Below are 18,466 nucleotides of genomic sequence, written 5' to 3'. Positions count from 1 at the left end.
ATGGAATTAATAAAAAATATATATATATCAGGACTGAATGCAGTGATGCTGAGGAGGCCAGAGATGGATCGATGGCACATGCAAACAACCTCCTGGACAGAAAAAAAACTTGGCTCCCCTTCGAGTGCATCTTATCCGCTTTTGAGTTGCCTTTTTTCTCCCCGCTTCTCTCCTCAACAAGACGCGTCGGGTTGCTGTTTTTCCTTTCGTCACGTCTTTATCTAGCATCTCAGTGCCGACCGCCTGCCGCCCAAGCTCAATACTTCTGTCAGTTTCACCTTTTTCCTGTGGTTACATGTCAGTCTATACACACACACACACACACACACACACACACACACACACACACACACACACACACACACACTGCAATTCTTCAACAGTGCTGGAATCACAAAATGCCAGAAGACGAATGATGACTTTTCTTTTGATTCTCTGTAATTTTCCTGTAAATTCACACATATTACCGTATTTTCCACACTAAAAGGTGCAACTAAAAGCCTTCCATTTTTCTTAAAATCTCACAGTGTGCCTTAAAATCCGATGCGCCTTGTGTATAGTCATTACGGTAATATTTCGACCCCAAAATGGCTCCTTGCTCGAGACATGCTGACCAAGATCGGTTACGCTGTTGAAGACGGAAATAGAGCAGCGGAAAGAGAGTTCACCGTTAATGAGTCAATGTTATAACTTGCTGTTGGTTAAATGCACTGTGTCGCTGCTTAATTAAATAAGTTTGACTGACATCTGATTGTTCTGTTGGCGTTTTCTTGAGCGTAGCGCCATCTCGTGGATGCATTGTAGATTGCGTCTTATATTGCGCCCCAATATATGAAAAAAAATTACAAAATAGGCCATTCATTGAAGGTGCGCCTCATAATCCAGTGCGCCTTTTAGTGTGGAAAATACAGTAACTCATTTTTGTAGTCTGATTGATTTTAGTCCAGCACGGTGGACTGGTGGTTAGCACGTCTGCCTCACAGGTGTCGAATCAATCACAAGCTGCCAGCATATCCCAAGGATGAATGATGATTTTACCATGATTTAGTGAGTTAATTTTAATAGTTTGGTACAACTGTCACATATTTCAGACCTATTTGTTTCTAAAATGGATGGTTGCACAGAGTTGGGCAAAATGATTTGCATTTTTTGCATTGCTTCATTCATTTTCTGATCCGCTTATCCTCACGAGGAGACTATACCAGCTGTCTTCGGGCAGTAGGCGGGGGACACCCTGAACGGGTTGCCAGCCAATCGCTGGACATACACAGACCAACAACCCTTCGCGCTCACACTCACACCTATTGACAATTTGGAGTGTTCAATCAGCCTACCATGCATGTTTTTGGAATGTGGGAGGAAACCGGAATACCCGGAGAACATGCAAACTTCACACAGGAAGGCCAGAGCCGGAATTGAACCCTCTGCACTGTGAGGCAGACATGCTAACCAGTGGAATGCAACCTGAATTTGCATTAATGTTGAAAAGGTTCCAGGTTCCTGTTATCAATTTTCCCCAAAAATCACACATGTCCCATTACATTACGAATACGACCACCTTTTAGCCTTGGAATGCCAGTTCGGGAGACAATCAGTTTACTGTTTTATACTTGGTGATTCCTTTTTTTTTTGGAATTTAATTTCTGTCATAATTTCTGATTTCTGTTTTGAACATTCCAACTTATTCGCTGAATTTGACTCCCATAGAACGTCCGCTTCTTTGAGCATATCCCAAATCCTTTAACCCTCGACACAGGATTTGTCCGTGGCTGATTTGTAATGGTGGAGCTTCCTTATCAGCGTTAAAATGACATCATTATTTCCGTTGTCAGGACAAGCACGCTATTGATTTCAAAGATTGTCCACGATGCACTGTTATAAATGCTTGGAAGACTGAGATCATCTATTTTAATCTTCATCTCATTGGCATCTTATTTCTTGCATTAACTCCAAGCTGGAATAGAGCCTTTGAAGCCCAGAACAAGTGTTCTTTAGCATTGTGTATGATTTTTATGGTATTAGAGTCAATCAGGGCTCTAGGGACTCTGCTAAAACATTCCATTTTCGTGCCCAATGCAAGTCTTGTGCAAAGCATGGTCTAACTTGGGTATTTTCATAGATGCATGCAAGTTGAAATGGACGCATGCGCCATCATGGGAGTGAACACAGACACTTTATTTCTCGCCCAATAGATACGACACTTGGAGACCGCTTTCCATGCGTCGGTTTGTGACTGACAACCCCCCATCGCCCCTGTGGCTCCAAACCATAATTCTGCGGTGGGAAGGGGGGCTTTCTTAAAATATATATATTCAAGATGACAAGAATAAAAATAGTCATTCATTCAATGAATGGATTTCTACAATGATTGAGAGGAATCGATGGACGCTGTCATATTTGTGAGTAAAATACTGTTTGATGGCATATACCGCACACGTCCACCAAAATCACATTATATCACCTGTGCCACAACATTGACCTGCTTTTAACTGAGCGCATGTGCGCCTGTCTACGAAATTAGAGCCCTTCATGTTTTGAAATGCGCATTACCGCGCTCATCAGTTCGGGGTAATTGCTGACGTAGCATATTTCACATCGAGCCAGTCAGAAAAGAAGTACGCTTGGAGGCTTGTCTGAATCTAACAAAATGTCTTTGCCAGCTTCACAATTCCTGCAGATGCAACAAGATTCTTACTGTTCATCCTCTGAAGCCTTGTCAAATGCACGGTAAGGTTTCCTCAGGTCAAAACAGGACACTGTCCACCACTGGCATGCGATATAACAGCTGGACCGGAACAATCTAGAATCAATATGCATCAAATCTCAATGACCCTTGTTGGCAGCTACCAGTTTCCAAGTCCCAGTTTCAAAGCTTCTCACACTTCCCATCAATTGTATACATTTTTTTTTGGAGTTGTCAGTGCAGGCAAAGTGACACAACACCTTCCCTCCCCCCCATTGTTGGTGTGAGCAGTCAGTCAGCTCTACGATATTTCCAATCCAATGTCACGTTTACGAAAACACCGCCTATCAATCTTTGACAAATGTAATGTAAAAGTGATATATTTCTATGTTGCTGTCTAAAAGAGAGAGAGCCTGTCTATAACTGGCATAAGTCACGTCAGCTCGTTTCTGCTCTGACATTACAAAGCGGCGAAGAGCAAAGCAACTGGTGTACTGCATTTTGATTTGATACAGAACAGAATTGGTTCTTTCTTAATCCGCCAACTATGTTGCTTGAAAATAAAATAGACTGCTTTCAACGCAAATAAATTTATTTGCCTAAACATTTCAAAATAATACATTCTAAGTGCTGTAATTGCAAAACCAGGACGTGGTGAAACCGTCACACTTTTGCTCAAGGTTATCATACCGTCAGAATCTGATGCCGGGCCATGTCGATCAATAACATGACAAAAACATAAAACATAGAAATAAGGTATATCCCACTCACCAGTTACGATATACGAATTGTATTTAGATGTGTTTTGCGATTCTTATTTGACTTCAGCAAATTATGTTCTGTCCATCCACTCAGAGGACAGAAAAATCATGACATGATTGTGACCCTCAGGCAATTTGAAGTCTGAATTGTTCAAAAAAAAAAAAAAAACTAATTTAGTTGAAGTGATATTGGCCAACACTTCTGATTCTGAAAGGTGTGTGCATGGGCTAAAAGCTGATTGGACAAAAAAAAAAAAAAAAAAATCAGCATACACCAACTCCAAGTAGTGCAGCCAAAAGCAACACTACGAAATGATTCGACTATCGAGAATAAATTCATGAAACACAGTCGACGTTAGGTGTTTTCTGATGGTGTTTTTTTTTTTTTCCCTGAATACCCACGACTTCACTTCTTCCATCCACGCACTTTTCGCACTAATGGACAAGTTTGTCAATTTTGCCTCACTGTTTTCCCTTAGATCCAGTCATGTCCCTTAATGACCTAATGACAGTCGGTGTTGTCGGGAACGTGTCCAACACAAGGGACTGACGTGTGATTTGATTGATTTGATGAAGGACAAAACAACAGCTGCTTGATTCAATGACGCCAATTAACGCCAATGCGGTAAAGTTATTTGTCATTTTGGCAGAAGCAGGCACCGTAGTGGACGATATCAGCCGCCGACTGTCATAAACCACACTGAATGAACACTTACCTTGGAGCCCAATAACCAGCCCAATGTGGTACATTAGTTTAGATTGTACCTTGTGGGGTATAAAATGACTCCTCCTCCTAAAAGTGTGTGATGGAGTAACTGGCCTAAATGTGTTAAACTGCAGAAGAAATTCCCTTCGCAGTTGGAGGTTGCACTTTGTAGTTTGCAAAGTGAACAGCGAATCACCAGATTTCACCGCATGTAATATTGCAGATATCATTTACGACTTGACTGAGGTTTGTGCTGTTGCGTGTGTATGAATCTATTTTGAGTGGTGACCAATTCCCCTTTGTGTCATTCAGTCATTTCGAGCCTTAAAATGCATCAGTTTCAAAAACAGCTGTCATCAATAAACTGCCAGAAGGTCAATATAACACAATATAAATTAATCGAGTCCTACGCTGTCTGTAATGTGATAATATGTCACCAGAAAAAAAATTGCGGAAGGTGCAGTTGCTTCTGTGTCCACATGTAGACACCGCCGATCTACTATTTGATGTATACTTCCACCGGAAGGACTTTTGTAGCTTCACCGGAAGTTCAATGGGTTCTCTGCCAAATACTATGTTAATATAATTTTTTAATATTTTTTAAAAAATGTACACCAACCAAATGAGCTATTGGTCATACCTTCTAAATTTGACATGCAGTAGAGAAACGAGTTGTTAGCAACCCTGTTAGCGACCCTGCCCTATTTGAATGAAGACAAACATTGCGCGGGGCACGGTGGTCGAGTTATTCACGCGTCGACCTCACAGTGCAGAGCTACCGGGTTCGATTCCAGCTCCGGCCTTCCTGTGTGGAGTTTGCATGTTCTCCCCGGGCCCTCGTGGGTTTTCTCCGGTTACTCCAGTTTCCTCCCACATTGCAAAAACATGCATGGCAGGCTGCTTGAACACTCTAAATTCTAAATTGTCCCTAGGTGTGACTGTGAGCGTGGATGGTTGTTCGTCTATGTGTGCCCTGCGCTTGGCTGGCAACCAGTTCAGGGTGTCCCCCGCCTACTGCCCGAAGACAGCTGGGATAGGCTGCGGCATGCCCCGCGACCCTTGTGAGGATAAAGCCCATCAGAAAATGGATGGATGGATAAGATTGATTTCATTATTTATTGCTAGTTTCATACACTACATGTTCCAGACCCACCCACAATAGATGAATATGTATTAAGGAGAGACCATGACCTCTCCCACACGCTTAGAATCTCAGATACATTCTGTGCCTTTAAGAGGCGGAGTTTGGTGTCATGACATGTGATGTCAGCGTGTCTGTATTTTTGAGTGTCTGTGCTCATTGTCTTCATGTGTTTTGCTATGCATTTAAAAAGTGAACAAAAAGTTAGCCAGCTGTGGCTCTCCTTTCCCATATGTCAGGGCATCACAGTAAATATATATTATATAAACCTCAAATTAGGTGGCCCAGTGTTCGAGTGGTTAGTGCGTCGACCTCTCAGTGCAGAGGTACCGGGTTTGATTCCAGCTCCGGCCTTGCTGTGCGGGGTTTGCATGTTCTCCCTGGGCCTGTGTGGGTTTTCTCCGAGTACTCCGGTTTCCTCCCATGTTCCAAAAACATGCATGGCAGGCTGATTGAACACTCTAAATTGTCCCTAGGTGTGAGTGTGAGCGCGGATGGTTGTTCATCTCTGTGTGCCCTGTGATTGGCTCGCAAGCGGTTCAGGGTGTCCCCCGCCTCCTGCTCGAAGACAGCTGGGATAGGCTCCGGCATGCCTCGCAACCCTTGTGAGGATAAAGCGGATCATAAAATGGATGGATGGATGGATGGATGGATGGATAAACCTCTTGATTTACACGGCATTCCTGGAAAAACATATGCGATATATAGCAGCGCAAGGGAGTAAGTCGGCGACCTCTGTTAAAAAAATTCTCGCGGCATTTTTTCCGCCTCACCTACCCCTTTTTTTTCGTATACACCAGGGGTGCCTAATCTTTTTTGCTCGAAGATCTATTTTTCAAGCAACCAACCAACATTATACGAATACCCACTTATTTGATAGAATTTTCAGTAGGATATCTGCAGCCCTACTCCGCACTATGTATATACTTGTTATGAGTATGGCCGCACTTCATGACTTTCTGTACTTCATGTCTAAAATGTAGTTTTTGTTATTGTGGCTTGTATGCTGTATGACTAGAGTGTCTTCAACTAAAATATTTCTTGCATGTTCTGACATACTTAGACAATAAATATGATTGTAACTTTCATTCTGGTTTTGATGAAGTGGGGGAACACAAGACACTGAAGCCCTGTTTATCACAGCTACTATACATTCCAAACACTTCCACAATACCGACAGAGCATGTAAATGAAGATTCCTTTTTTTTTTTTTTAAATACAGTTTCAAGCTTCCTATGTGCTTTATTCACACACAGGAGAATTTAACATCGATGTTATGATCATTATAAACCAGGGGTATCAAACTCATTTCACATTGTGGGCCACATACTGCCTCGGTAGATGTCAAGTGGGCCGGACCATTAAAATTATACCATACTCTGCTATAAATAACCAAAATAACATGGCTTTCCTTTGTTTTGGTCTGAAGAAGCACAAGAACATTAGGTAGGTTGAAATTTAATGAACATATCTTTTACAAAACATTTCATGAAGCACCTTAGATTTCCTTAGACAAATGTGCAATTTACTTTTATCCTTCACATATATGCATTGCAACTGATCCCACTGATTGTACAAAGGCACAGAACTTATAAGTAATTGGTATTGAAAAATATAGTAATGCACTTTAAGATTAAACTCGATTTATGAAGGAATTTTTAAACCATTTACACATGTGCATATAAAATCTAAATGTAATCCCTGCCTACACCTTACAAAGTAAGGAGAGTGTTGTTAAATGTGTAAAGAATAAAGTATTCACATGTCCTTGATAGCGTCTGCTGTGTTGGGTCTGTCTCAGTGACAGACTGAGGCTGCTGTTGTCTTCTTCTCTGATCAAAACAGTGTGTCCCCTAGTGGGTACTCCATGAATTGCCCCTTATTAAAAATATTAATTCCGTGGCTTTTCAGCATTTTTTTCACTTTTAAATGATCCTGCGGGCCTGATCGAACCTCCTTGGGGGTTGGTTCCGGCCCATGGGCCGTATGTTTGATACCCCTAAACCCTCGAACAACTGCAACTTTAAGATGCATCGAGCAGCAACAAAAACAAAGAGCATGCAACAATACATACAGACATATGTTTGTTCTCTCAACTTGATTCTCTTATGCCACATTTCTTTCAGTAAGCCAATATGCCAGCCTGTATTTTGCGGCACAGCATGCTACTACCCTGAAAAGGCAACTCCGAATGAAAAATATGTATTAAAGCAAAGCTCACTGTCCGGTGTTTAGTGCAAAAGAAACCAGTAACCCAGAAACTGGCACAATCTGTTGACAGTTTTCTCATATTTTAGTCAGCAAAATGGAAGATTTTAAATGATTCCCTGACACCCAAAAGTTGTTATAAAGCTCGCAGAAAACATGTGTCATGACTTATTCAGTGTCCGCTAATGTTGCTGTGCATGATTCAGCGCTGCAGCACCTTAATTGCACATTTGAATATTTAGTCTGCATTCCGCCATAGCTCGCAAATGCAGACCAGCTCAGCACGCTAAAATCTCGTCGGCGCATGACTAACGTGATGCGAGGACTCATGCGTGAGTATGAAATGCCGTCAGGGACATAATGCAGGATTACCTCTCACACGCACTAATGAAACACCCTCATATGCACTACTGAAGCGCTTTCATATACACTACTAAACCGCTGTCACGGGTGAGAGCATTTCAGTCATGTGAGATAATTTCAGTGGTGTATGAAAGTGTTTCAGTTGTGACTGTTTCAGTAAGTGTGAGAGTGTTTCAGTTGTAAACGTGAGAGGTAATCCTGATATCCCTGATGGTCCCTGATACTCATGCATGACACACTCTCACACACTTCTGAAATGTTCTCACACCTGACTGAAATGCTCTCATGCACAATAGCATTTCATTTTTGTGTGTGAGGTCATTTCAGCTGTGCTGAAAGTGTTTCTCTAGTGCAGTGATTCTCAACCAGTGTTCTGTGAGAGATCATCAGGTGTGCCGCGGGATGTTATCCAATGTCAATTATTCGACCAAAAAATATTTACAAATAAAAAAATGTTTTGGATCATTTTCTATGCCAACCACATTTAGTAACAGGCAAACTAATGAAATGTTTTTTGACCAAATGACAGCAATTACATATCTACTTTATTGTTCTGCTCAGGGGTTCCACCTTGATTTTTTTTTTCACGTGAAATATGTGCTTTAGCTCAATAAAAGTTGGGAAACACACAGCTCTAGTGACTGTGAGAGTGTTTCAGTAGTGTGTATGAGAGCATTTCAGTAGTTTTTGTGAGAGCTATGTCTGAATTAAGTCTCTCAAATGCTCTCACTTACAAATGAAACACTTTCCCCACACACTAAGCATGTCATACTGAAAAATGCAATGATGAGATACTGAAATAGATGTTCTATGAGTGGCTATGAGTGTTTCAGTAGGATGTGTGAGGGAGTGTCTGCTATGTGTGTGAGAGAAGACAAATTTCCGTTGTGTGCGTGAAAGCATTTCAGGAGTGCCCATGCGAGCGTTTCTGTAGTATGTGTGAGAGGTAACCCTGAATTGTGTCCCTTATGGTTCCCTCTATCTCTTCCTGTTGGGTCACCTCTCTGTTGTTTCTTCTGCTTTCCTTTTTATTTTTCCACCTTCTTTTCGAAGACGAAGGTCATGGTAGCTCACGAAGCAGAGCGAGTAAGTAGTTGCGAAGAAAGATGGAGTGTTTGAATCTCCGGTGGGAACGGGTCGATATGACCTCAGCTGGGGTCCGCACGACATCGGCGCACAATAATGGCGTTCCCCGCTGAGGGTTGGAGCATGCTTCAAAAGTTCAGGATGCTCGAAAAGCACTCCTGAAGGTTAGGTACATTTAGCCAAGTAAATGTAATGTTAAAAAAAAAACTGGCAAGCGTTTTTGCACATGAATTGCGGCTTGTCATGCGCATAGCAAATTGCACATAACTTGGGCAAAATGACTCTTATTTGTCAATAAAGCCTGATTTGAGTTCTTGCTTCATTTGCGGCAGCACGGGAGCCAACTAATGAGCATGTTGGATTCACACTGCAGAGGTGTAGGGTTCGATTCCGGCTCTGGTCTTGCTGTGTGTCGTTAACATGGGCTCCCTGTGTCTGCGTGGGTTTCCTCCGGGTACTCGGGTATCTTCCCACATTCCAAAAACGTGGATGGCAGGTTAATAGAACACTGTAAATCAGTGGTTCTTAACCTCAGAGGTACCGAACCCAACCAGTTAATATGCACATTCACCGAACCCTTCATTAGTGAAAAAAAATGTCTATTTTTTTACAAATGCAAGATATAAAAAGAAACACATTCATTAAAAACAGAAAAAAGTAAATAAAATTTCACGAGATAAGTATACTTTTTCTTTTTAATTGTACGACGTACTATCACAACAGTCACACATTGATGACTGAGCGAACTAAATTTCCCGCAGCACTGATTGGACAAGCAATGTCATGTGATCATCTGCAGCCAGCGATTGCCGAGCGGGCGTGTCATGATTAATTGACATGTTGAGTCGCATTTGTCTTACCTAACCTGGCATAGGCTCCGTCGAACCCCTGAGACCGATTCACCGAACCCCTAGGGTTCGATCGAACCCGGGTTAAGAACCACTGCTCTAAATTGTCTCTAGCTGTGATTGTGAGTGCAGATGGTTGTTCGTCTTTTTGTGCCCTGCATTTGTCTGCCAACAAGCTCAGGGTCCAGCACGCCATCAAACCCAAGAACCTTGAAGCTGCCGTTGTTTGCCCCCCATTCCGCCTCATTCGAGCATTTCTCTTGATGGCTTCCAGCAGTTTTTGCACTTTATTATCATGACGTAGATGAGGAGATTTGACCAAAATGTTTATTAAGGAAAGATGCAGGATTGACTAAGTCAGAGAAAAATGAGACAAACCAAAAGCACTTAAAATGCAAGGACAAGTATCAACGCAAAATCACTTGTCTGAGAAGGACAAGGACTATCCAATTACATGTACAATAACATAGAGAATAACAGTATGACAAAAGGACTACTTACTAGAGCGAATATAGAACTTGAACAAGAGAACTGTGAGGCAAGATCGTGAAAGTTTAGAAAAATCAAACACTTGGTATGAGAGTCCGTGAGCAAGGCTGAATAATCCGACGTTGAGCTGTCGGCGTGGCAGTCCTGAAAGCTAGGTGATGATAACGCTCAACAGGTGTGGCGCTGGAGGGAACGCCCTCGGATCCCGCCTGCACTGAATTACAAACCAACAGAACCATGACATTGTTCAAGGGTCTCTTTTCATTTCAAAGTGCTGTCTGCAAACTTTGCGTTGAAACCAGAAGTGTTGCAATCAACATTGTCATTCCTTACCAAATATTGAAGGCTACCAACATTTATGATTGTGGTGTAAAAAGTTGGCCTACTTCCCAAACATTTATTGAATGTTGTTAAAAGCAAAGATGATGTAACCACGTGGTAAACATGATCCTTTCCCAGCTTTTTGGAACGTGTTGCAGCTATAAAATTAAAAGTTAAGGCCTATTTGTTAAAAACAAAGTTTATTGGTTTCAACAATAAAATATCTTGTGTATGTAAGGAACTAAATACAGATTGAACATGATTCGCAAGTCATTGTATTCAGTTTTTATTTATTTTAACACAATGTCTTAATGTCATAGGATTTGGTTTTTTAGAAGAGACTCCTCTACCTATGACAGTATTAGCAGTTGACTTTACCGTTCGAAGAATGCCCTTTCCAAAATTTAACTAAACACATTTTTGGAGCGCTGCTTTTATTTTGTGCTGTAAGGACTAATCCAATAACAGGCGCTTGTTAGGAGACAAGGCAGCGTTAAGTTGCTTCTTAAGAAAATAAGAAAGCCTTCTGACGCCCCAGTGAGTCAGCAGTATGTGCACGGAATGGCGCTGGCACAAAATGAATGAGGATGCATTCATTAAACGTAACGGGCTGCAGGAGAATGCGAGAAAAGTCCAGCGCGGAATGCTAAATGAGCTTTGGAAGTGTTCGATGCTGTTAATGTTCATAGCAGGATCTTATGAGAGTGTATATGGGTGTAACTCCTTTTGTTATTCTGCCGCAGTCAGAGACTATTAATTGTGCCACACACTATATGGGGAAGTAAGTAATGAATTTCGTGGTTAATCATTTACCGGTCTGTTTGGATCTTAAAGGGGAGATGAAAATTGACCATTTTATGTCTTGTATGCAAATAGCTGAATGTCTGGAGTGTCTGCCCACCTATCAAGTGTGAAACTACACAATTCGATGGTTGCCAGATGAAGTGCTGCCTCCACAAGGGAAAATGCAATCCATGGTTTTGCCATTTATGGTGTTGGCTTTCATCTTCACACTTTGTTGCCTTTCTGCATGTAGGAGCCGCTCTCCTTGTCGCAGTTTGCTGGCTCCGCCCCTGCTCGTCATGGTAACTACTGCCATAGTCAACATTGGCTCCTAAATTGAATCGAAAATAATTGCCTCAAGGGAATTTAAAAACAAGCGTTAATTGGAACATATCATGTAATTGATAATAACTTACTCCCTTTTTCAGAAAATGGGGGTGAGCCGTTCTGAATTGTGACACAATGGTTCGGCTAATTTACATTTTCAGTTCGCACACCCATGACATGGCAGCTATGGTGGTCCAAAATCTGCCATTTTCAATCGATAGCACGGAAGCACTGTCATGGTAAAGCTAAAAGATAAGCAGAGCTGCAGTGTCAGCACAGATTACCGTCAGCTTCTGATCACGAGTAATATAGTTTTAAAAATAAAATAGTTCATGCTCATTTCAAAATCATAACTGAGTTAATTTGAATCAACTCACACTTTATTTAACAAAACTAAAGGGGGAAAGCCCCTGTGCCTCAAGCACATAGACATATTTTAGTAAGACTGGTTCCACAATCACCTGCAAAACAATTGACAGCAGAGACAAATGTCAACGTCATCGGAAAATACAATACAATACAATACATACTGATTTATATATCAACGGTGACTGGACAATCACCAACGACAGAAAAATCTAGTCATTCAAAACCTCATAAATATAAATTTTTATTTTAACAATATTTTATTGAATCCTGAACAATGAATCAATTAACTATCCATCCATTCATTTTCTATTCCGCTGATCCTCACGAGGGTCGCGGGCATGCTGGAGCCTATCCCAGCTGTCTTCGGGCAGTAGGCAGGGTACATCCCAAACTGGTTGCCAGCCAATCGCAGATCAATTAACTAATTCATATCAATATATTTTAGTTCACCAATTTTTGAAATTGGTGAAATTTATATTTTATTGAAAATAACGACTCTGAATAATGTAAATGCTTAGTGGGCCGGATTAAGGCATAGCCATACTTAGTAGCCTTGCAATAGATCGATAGGTTTTCAGACTGGTTATAATATCACAAATGGAAAAATCAACTAACCACTGACATTCGCAGCACCTTGCTTATCCAATGGGAATTACAGTGTTCCATCACTACTTGTTCAGTTATTACGAATTCACTCTATCGTGACCATAACTTAATGCGTCACAGTTTTCTTTCTATTTTTCTTCCTTCTAAGTCAGACCAGTCAAGAAATGTTTTTTTTCAGGAGAAATTAGTTTTAAATTTGATTTGTTATAAAACCGACACCGTGATTATAAGGGTTGCGTCTCGAAATTCACTTTGAGTCCTGTGCACTGCTCTGCGAGTGTGTAGATCCAGAGAGGCACAGCAAACTCCCCTTTCATTAATTTCCAAACGCAGCCTATGTATGTTCCAAACGCAACCAATCAGGAGCTCGTGCTTGAACTGTTTCCACCTGGACTGCCTGATGCATCGTGTCCCCAGGTGGAACGCCGAGGGGCGCGTTCCGGAGCTCGGTTTTTGGTGCACTGTGAATAACTGAACGGCACATTTCGACAACGCTGTTAGGTTTCTGGAACGGTTGGAGTGAAGCTGTGCGCACTCTGAGAATATTTCCAACAGCTCCGTAAACTTCATCACCCCTAAAAGTGCCGTTCCCTCATTTTGGGGGGATTCGGAAATACGTTCCAAGTGTATTGCCTCACTTGAACCATTTAGAGTCACAGAACATTGTACAAATGTGCTGCTCAGTTATTCCAAGGGCCCCCAAAAACTGAGCTTCATGCAGACAGTAGGAGCCAATAGAAAACAGCTCCATTCAAAAATTGTGAGAGGAGCATGCTCTGCCTGTGACAGCAAACAAGGACGACGAAACATCTGCAATTAACTATTGTGAAAGTTGTTGTTAAATTCTATCCTAAAACACCTTACCTTAACCCTTTCATGCAACCTGTAACCTGATAACATGATAAGTTGTCCACTGTAGTCACCGCTATCCCTGAAAGGGTTAACTAGAATCCCACTTCCCATTGTAGCCAAAGATTGCAATCCTGGTGGATTAATATGCCTTTTAAACCCTTGTAAATCTTGCTGTGCAACCTCTCTTTTGTTTAAATCAGGGGTGTCCAAACATTTTTGTTTGAGGGCAGCATATAGAAAAATGGAAGGGTAAAAGGGCCACCTTAAAATTCTTCAACTTTTTGAAACACGCTAAAGGCAGTCAAGTTAGCAATAATATATTGTTTGTATTGTCTACTTAATCTCATCAGTTTTCTGTTAAAGGTGTGAAAGCAAATCATTGAGGAGTTTTTGGGGTGGCCAACTGCCGTCTAGCTCACAGACAAGATCCAGCTCTGCACTAAACAGACGCCGAATACCATCTCACAATTCAGAGCCAGAAAAAGAACAAACTGTAGTAAAGTGTCCATTTTTCAAACAGTTACTTGAGGATCATTAATGTGATGTCTTCATAAATCAGCAAAAGAGGACAAAGTGAATTAAAGTATTTATGCCTCTAAAATTGAATTACCTTTTTCACTACAGTGTTTTGAAGATAAATTGTGTTATTCTTTTAATCATAAATGGTTTATTTGTATCTTCAAATATACAGAAAAGGTAGTTACAGTATATAAACAAATTATTTGTCGTGATGGCACCTTTTTTTCTGACACCCTCCCTTTCCATTTTGGCCACCTTTCTCTTTCTTAACTAACCTTGTGGCCATTGTCAAATGTCACGTTTAGTTTTTGTTTTGTTTTGCTTTTTGTTTTTTTGTCATGTCGTGGGCCGCTGAACAATGGATGGTGGGCCACAAATTGCCCCCGGGCCGCGGTTTGGACATCTCACTTAAATTCACTTACCATCGAAAGTCAGGGAACACTGTATGGGGTTCCTTTCAACTGCAGCATATTTGAGCAAAGCAGGGCCTAAATGGTGTCCAATTTGCGCATGCAATTTGTGCAAACAACGTTGGCTGTGGTGTGACTATTAATGATGTAGATACGGGGGGGGGGAAGAGAAAGAGAGAGAGAGAGAGAGAGAGAGAGAGAGAGAGAGAGAGAGAGCAGCCTGGCGGAGGGACTTGTTGCCAGGCGTCAAGTTGTTGTTGCCTCTTTTTGATTGGAACAAAAAGCCTTTTGGGAGAAAACACCTTTGTTACGAGTGTGCTCAGTGAGCGTGTGGTGCACAAACACAGAATATCTCCATTTATTTCCCCCGATATATATTGTTGGGTTAATTTGAAAGGATCAAAAGGAGGTCTTCTAAATCTTTACAATTGCACACTTAAACTTGCTCCACAAATACTGCCACTGGTCCCTTTAAAATGCTGCAATGATTATTTGCACCAACTGCACACCTGTTATAGTATTGTATTCTACCACTGATCACTTTAGCTGTGCTTCATACTTTGTATCACAGCTGTCATTGGGTGGTACTACCGCACAACGGTACCCTTACATTACGGAATGTCTTTCCATACTTATTTGTCATGTCCTTGTTTATCATAGTTGTTCTTGATTATACTAGTGTAGCCTGTACTACCGAAGACAAATTCCTTGTGTTCTACATACTTGGCCAATAAAGATGATTCTGATTCTGATTCTAATTGAGGTCCTCTCAGTCGGTTCTCCCCCTTGCACGTGACATTAAACGTGGCACGTTCCACTGGCAGCATTGATCCCAATCACACCATGTCTGAAAGCACAAGTTTGGTGGCAGCTGGAGTAATCAGTGTTGGAATGTGTGGTCACATTTGAGTGCTTAACCTCACCCATACAGTATGTATTTTATAGCGAATGCAGAGCAGCAATTCAATAGTGCAATTAGTGTGTCTGACAAACCTTATAAACTAAATTTGGGCTATTTGCAGATGACTGGCCAAGAGCACAGATCCGATTTGATTTGCAAAAAAAAAAAAAAAAAAATCAAAAGGAAATCATCGACACCCCCTCACCCTTAAGGTGTTGTTTTGGACATACCAAATCATCAGTCATAAGAAATATTCACACGAATCAAACAAAGACCAAAAGGAGTACACTGAAGCCAAGACTAATTCTGTTTCCGCATAATGTCAAACTATCAGACTATCACGGTGTTGTGCCTACACTCACACACACACACACACACACACACACACACACACACACACACACACACACACATATACACGTATTGTACATACATCATCAGCAAAAAGTACACGTTTGAATATCTAAAATATAGATCTAATTTACCAACAAAATAAATAGTATTGGCCCAAGAATTGATCCATGGGGAACTCCATATATTAGTTTCGTTAATTCTGATTTGACTTCCTTTCTTTCACAGCACAAATTGTTTTGTTTGTAAGAAAATCAATCAGCCACGATAACACATTTCCTCTTGATTCCCTATCCTTCCAATTTACCGTACTTATGAATATAGTATAGGATGATCAGTTATATCAAAGGCATTTTTTAAAGTCAGTGACAACTCCAACTATATAATCTGTATTATCAATTGGATTTTGTATTTGCCCTTCCACACCAATCATGCCATTGCAGTTGACCTATTTCATCTTAATCCATATTCCTTTTGGCTCAGTAGGTTATGGCTCTCAATAAAATGATATAATCCAGTTGCAAAAAGTATTTGAATTTATTTTTGAGGACTGAGACAGAAATGAAAGTGGTCTATAATTAGAAAATATCACTATTTTTGTATACTGGAATGACCTTGGCTATTTTCATTGCAATGGGGAAGATAGATACCTGTTTGAAATGACTGATTGCAAATGTATGTGAGTGGTGTGGTTATACACTCTACATATATTTAACTATTGTCATGTCAGTATTCCAGCAATCAGAATTTTTTTTTTTTTTTTTTTTTACAATTCTACTTATTGGCCACATTGGTCAATTCACTCTCACTGACTTTGTCCAGCAAAATGGTGTTTGGATTTGTGGTGGGGCAGCCCAGTGGTTAGCGCGTCGACCTCACAGTGCAAAGGTCATGGGTTCGATACCGGCTCCGGCCTTCCTGTGTGGACTTTGCATGTGCGTGGGTTTTCTCTGAGTACTCCGGTTTCCTCCCACATTCCAAAAACATGCATGGCAGGCTGATTGAACACTCTAAATTGTCCCTAGGTGTCAGTGTGAGCGTGGATGGTTGTTCGTCTGTGTGTGCCCTACGATTGGGTTGCAACCGCTTCAGGGTGTCCCCAGCCTACTGCCTGAAGACAGCTGGGATAGGCTCCAAGACCCCCGCGACACTTGTGAGGATAAAGCAGATCGGAAAATGGATGGATGGATGGATGGATGGATGGATGGATGGATGGATGGATGGATGGATGGATGGATGGGTGGATGGATGGATGGATGGATGGATGGATTGATTTCTGGTAATAATATCCACCTCCACCCAAGCTCTTGGAAGGATGGATGGATGGATGGATGAATGGATGGACGGACGTACAGATGTTTATTTATATATTTTATTCATGTATTTATTTGATTTCATTTGCTTTACATTTATTTTCTATTGATTGTGTCATTTATTACAGACTGCAATTGAAAGTTTTTGGGTGCATGTCTGTCTGCGTGGCTATTTTTTAATGCTTTATTTGTCTGGCCACGGCCATGCTGATGGAAGCCCCAAGCTTGCCATTCAAAGACCATATGTCTGTGTTTGGAGGGGTTGATGGTCATGCTCTGGGGCATTTACACTTGAGCCCTGTGAAATCTGCCTAGCAACAAGTATGATGTGACGAGATAAACCATACTTGTCGTCAAAGTCATTTTTCTTTATGAATTCCCTCGAAGCTCGATCGGGTGAGTCGAGCCAGGAGCTCCACAGTGCAGCTTTTTTGCCAAACTCCTGCAGATTCCTCCTCCTCATCTTCCTCATCCTCCCTCCACCACTGAGAGAGAGAGCGAGCAACAGCGATCGGGCCGAGCAACAGAGTGAGCGAGTGAGATAGTCACGCTTTACAAGGCAGCCACAGAAGAGACGTCAAGAGGAGGACCTAACGAGAGAGAGAGAGAGAGGGAGGAAAAAAAAATCCTTCTCTCCGTTTTGCCGCCTCTCTTCGAGCATCCAGCGAAGAGGAGCGCGGAGGGAGAGACCAAAAAAAGCGGCTTGGCACATTTCCACGCCGCCTTGCCTGGCCATTTCTGCGGCAGAAGAGCTGCCCCACGGCCCCTCCATCACTGACCACAAGAAGAAGAAGAGCACCAGGAGAAGACAAGCAGATCCTCGTCGGGATGCTTAACAACCTGACTGACACGGAGGAGGGGGACGGGGGAGCGCAAAACCAGGGTGAGTGATGGGATGTGTCACATACACACACAGACACACACATGCACCCACACACACGTGCTCCAATCTGTCCATGCAAGGGGGATTATATAATGCCATGACAAGTTTAGGTGGATGTTGCGCATAGTATGCTGGCTTCGAAGTGGTGAAAAAAAATGTATGCATGTGTGCGGCCCGCTTGCATCCTTCCTCTTACTGCAAGGATGTTGTGACAAGAATAGTAATGCGCTCGTCTCATATATATGACGCCAGGCACCAATGTGAGGGCATTACACTGGGCACACACACAAATCAGTTTCGCCGTGGTCATGCAGCAGTGTCGCCCGAGTGGGTGGGGAACGTGTGGCATGTGGGCCATATGTGGCATCTCGGGGGATTTCATCTGGTCCACTATGCAATTATATATAAAGCCCACAAATACGGTGTAATATGTAAACCAACAGTGCCCCCAATTTAGTTTTTTTGAGAAACAAGTCATCGCTCAGGTGAGTTTTACTTTCTTTGTCTTGCAAGCCAGAATTTGAGATGAGCTCTATATGATGGCAC

At 41.8% G+C, this 18,466-nt stretch overlaps 1 protein-coding gene across 4 annotated transcripts in view; it reads left to right on the top strand.

Annotated features, from left to right (window-relative positions):
• slc12a5a (solute carrier family 12 member 5a) overlaps positions 1-18,466 on the top strand; it is a 176,158-nt gene that overhangs the window by 55,191 nt on the left and 102,501 nt on the right. Inside the window, exon 1 of one of the 4 annotated variants that reach the window (XM_019857694.1) lies at positions 17,548-17,920. The exons of the other annotated variants lie outside the window; for them this stretch is intronic. Within the exon in view, the coding sequence (XP_019713253.1) occupies positions 17,866-17,920 (55 nt within the window). The 5' untranslated portion in view covers positions 17,548-17,865. Of the gene's footprint in view, positions 1-17,547; positions 17,921-18,466 lie in introns of those variants that run through there. 4 annotated transcript variants of the gene reach the window in all.

Source organism: Hippocampus comes, unplaced genomic scaffold (genome assembly GCF_001891065.2).
Source record: "Hippocampus comes isolate QL1 unplaced genomic scaffold, H_comes_QL1_v1.1 scaffold17, whole genome shotgun sequence".
Taxonomy (NCBI): domain Eukaryota; kingdom Metazoa; phylum Chordata; class Actinopteri; order Syngnathiformes; family Syngnathidae; genus Hippocampus; species Hippocampus comes.
The sequence above is the reverse complement of the archived record's forward strand: the minus strand, read 5'-3'. Positions and strand labels throughout refer to the sequence as shown.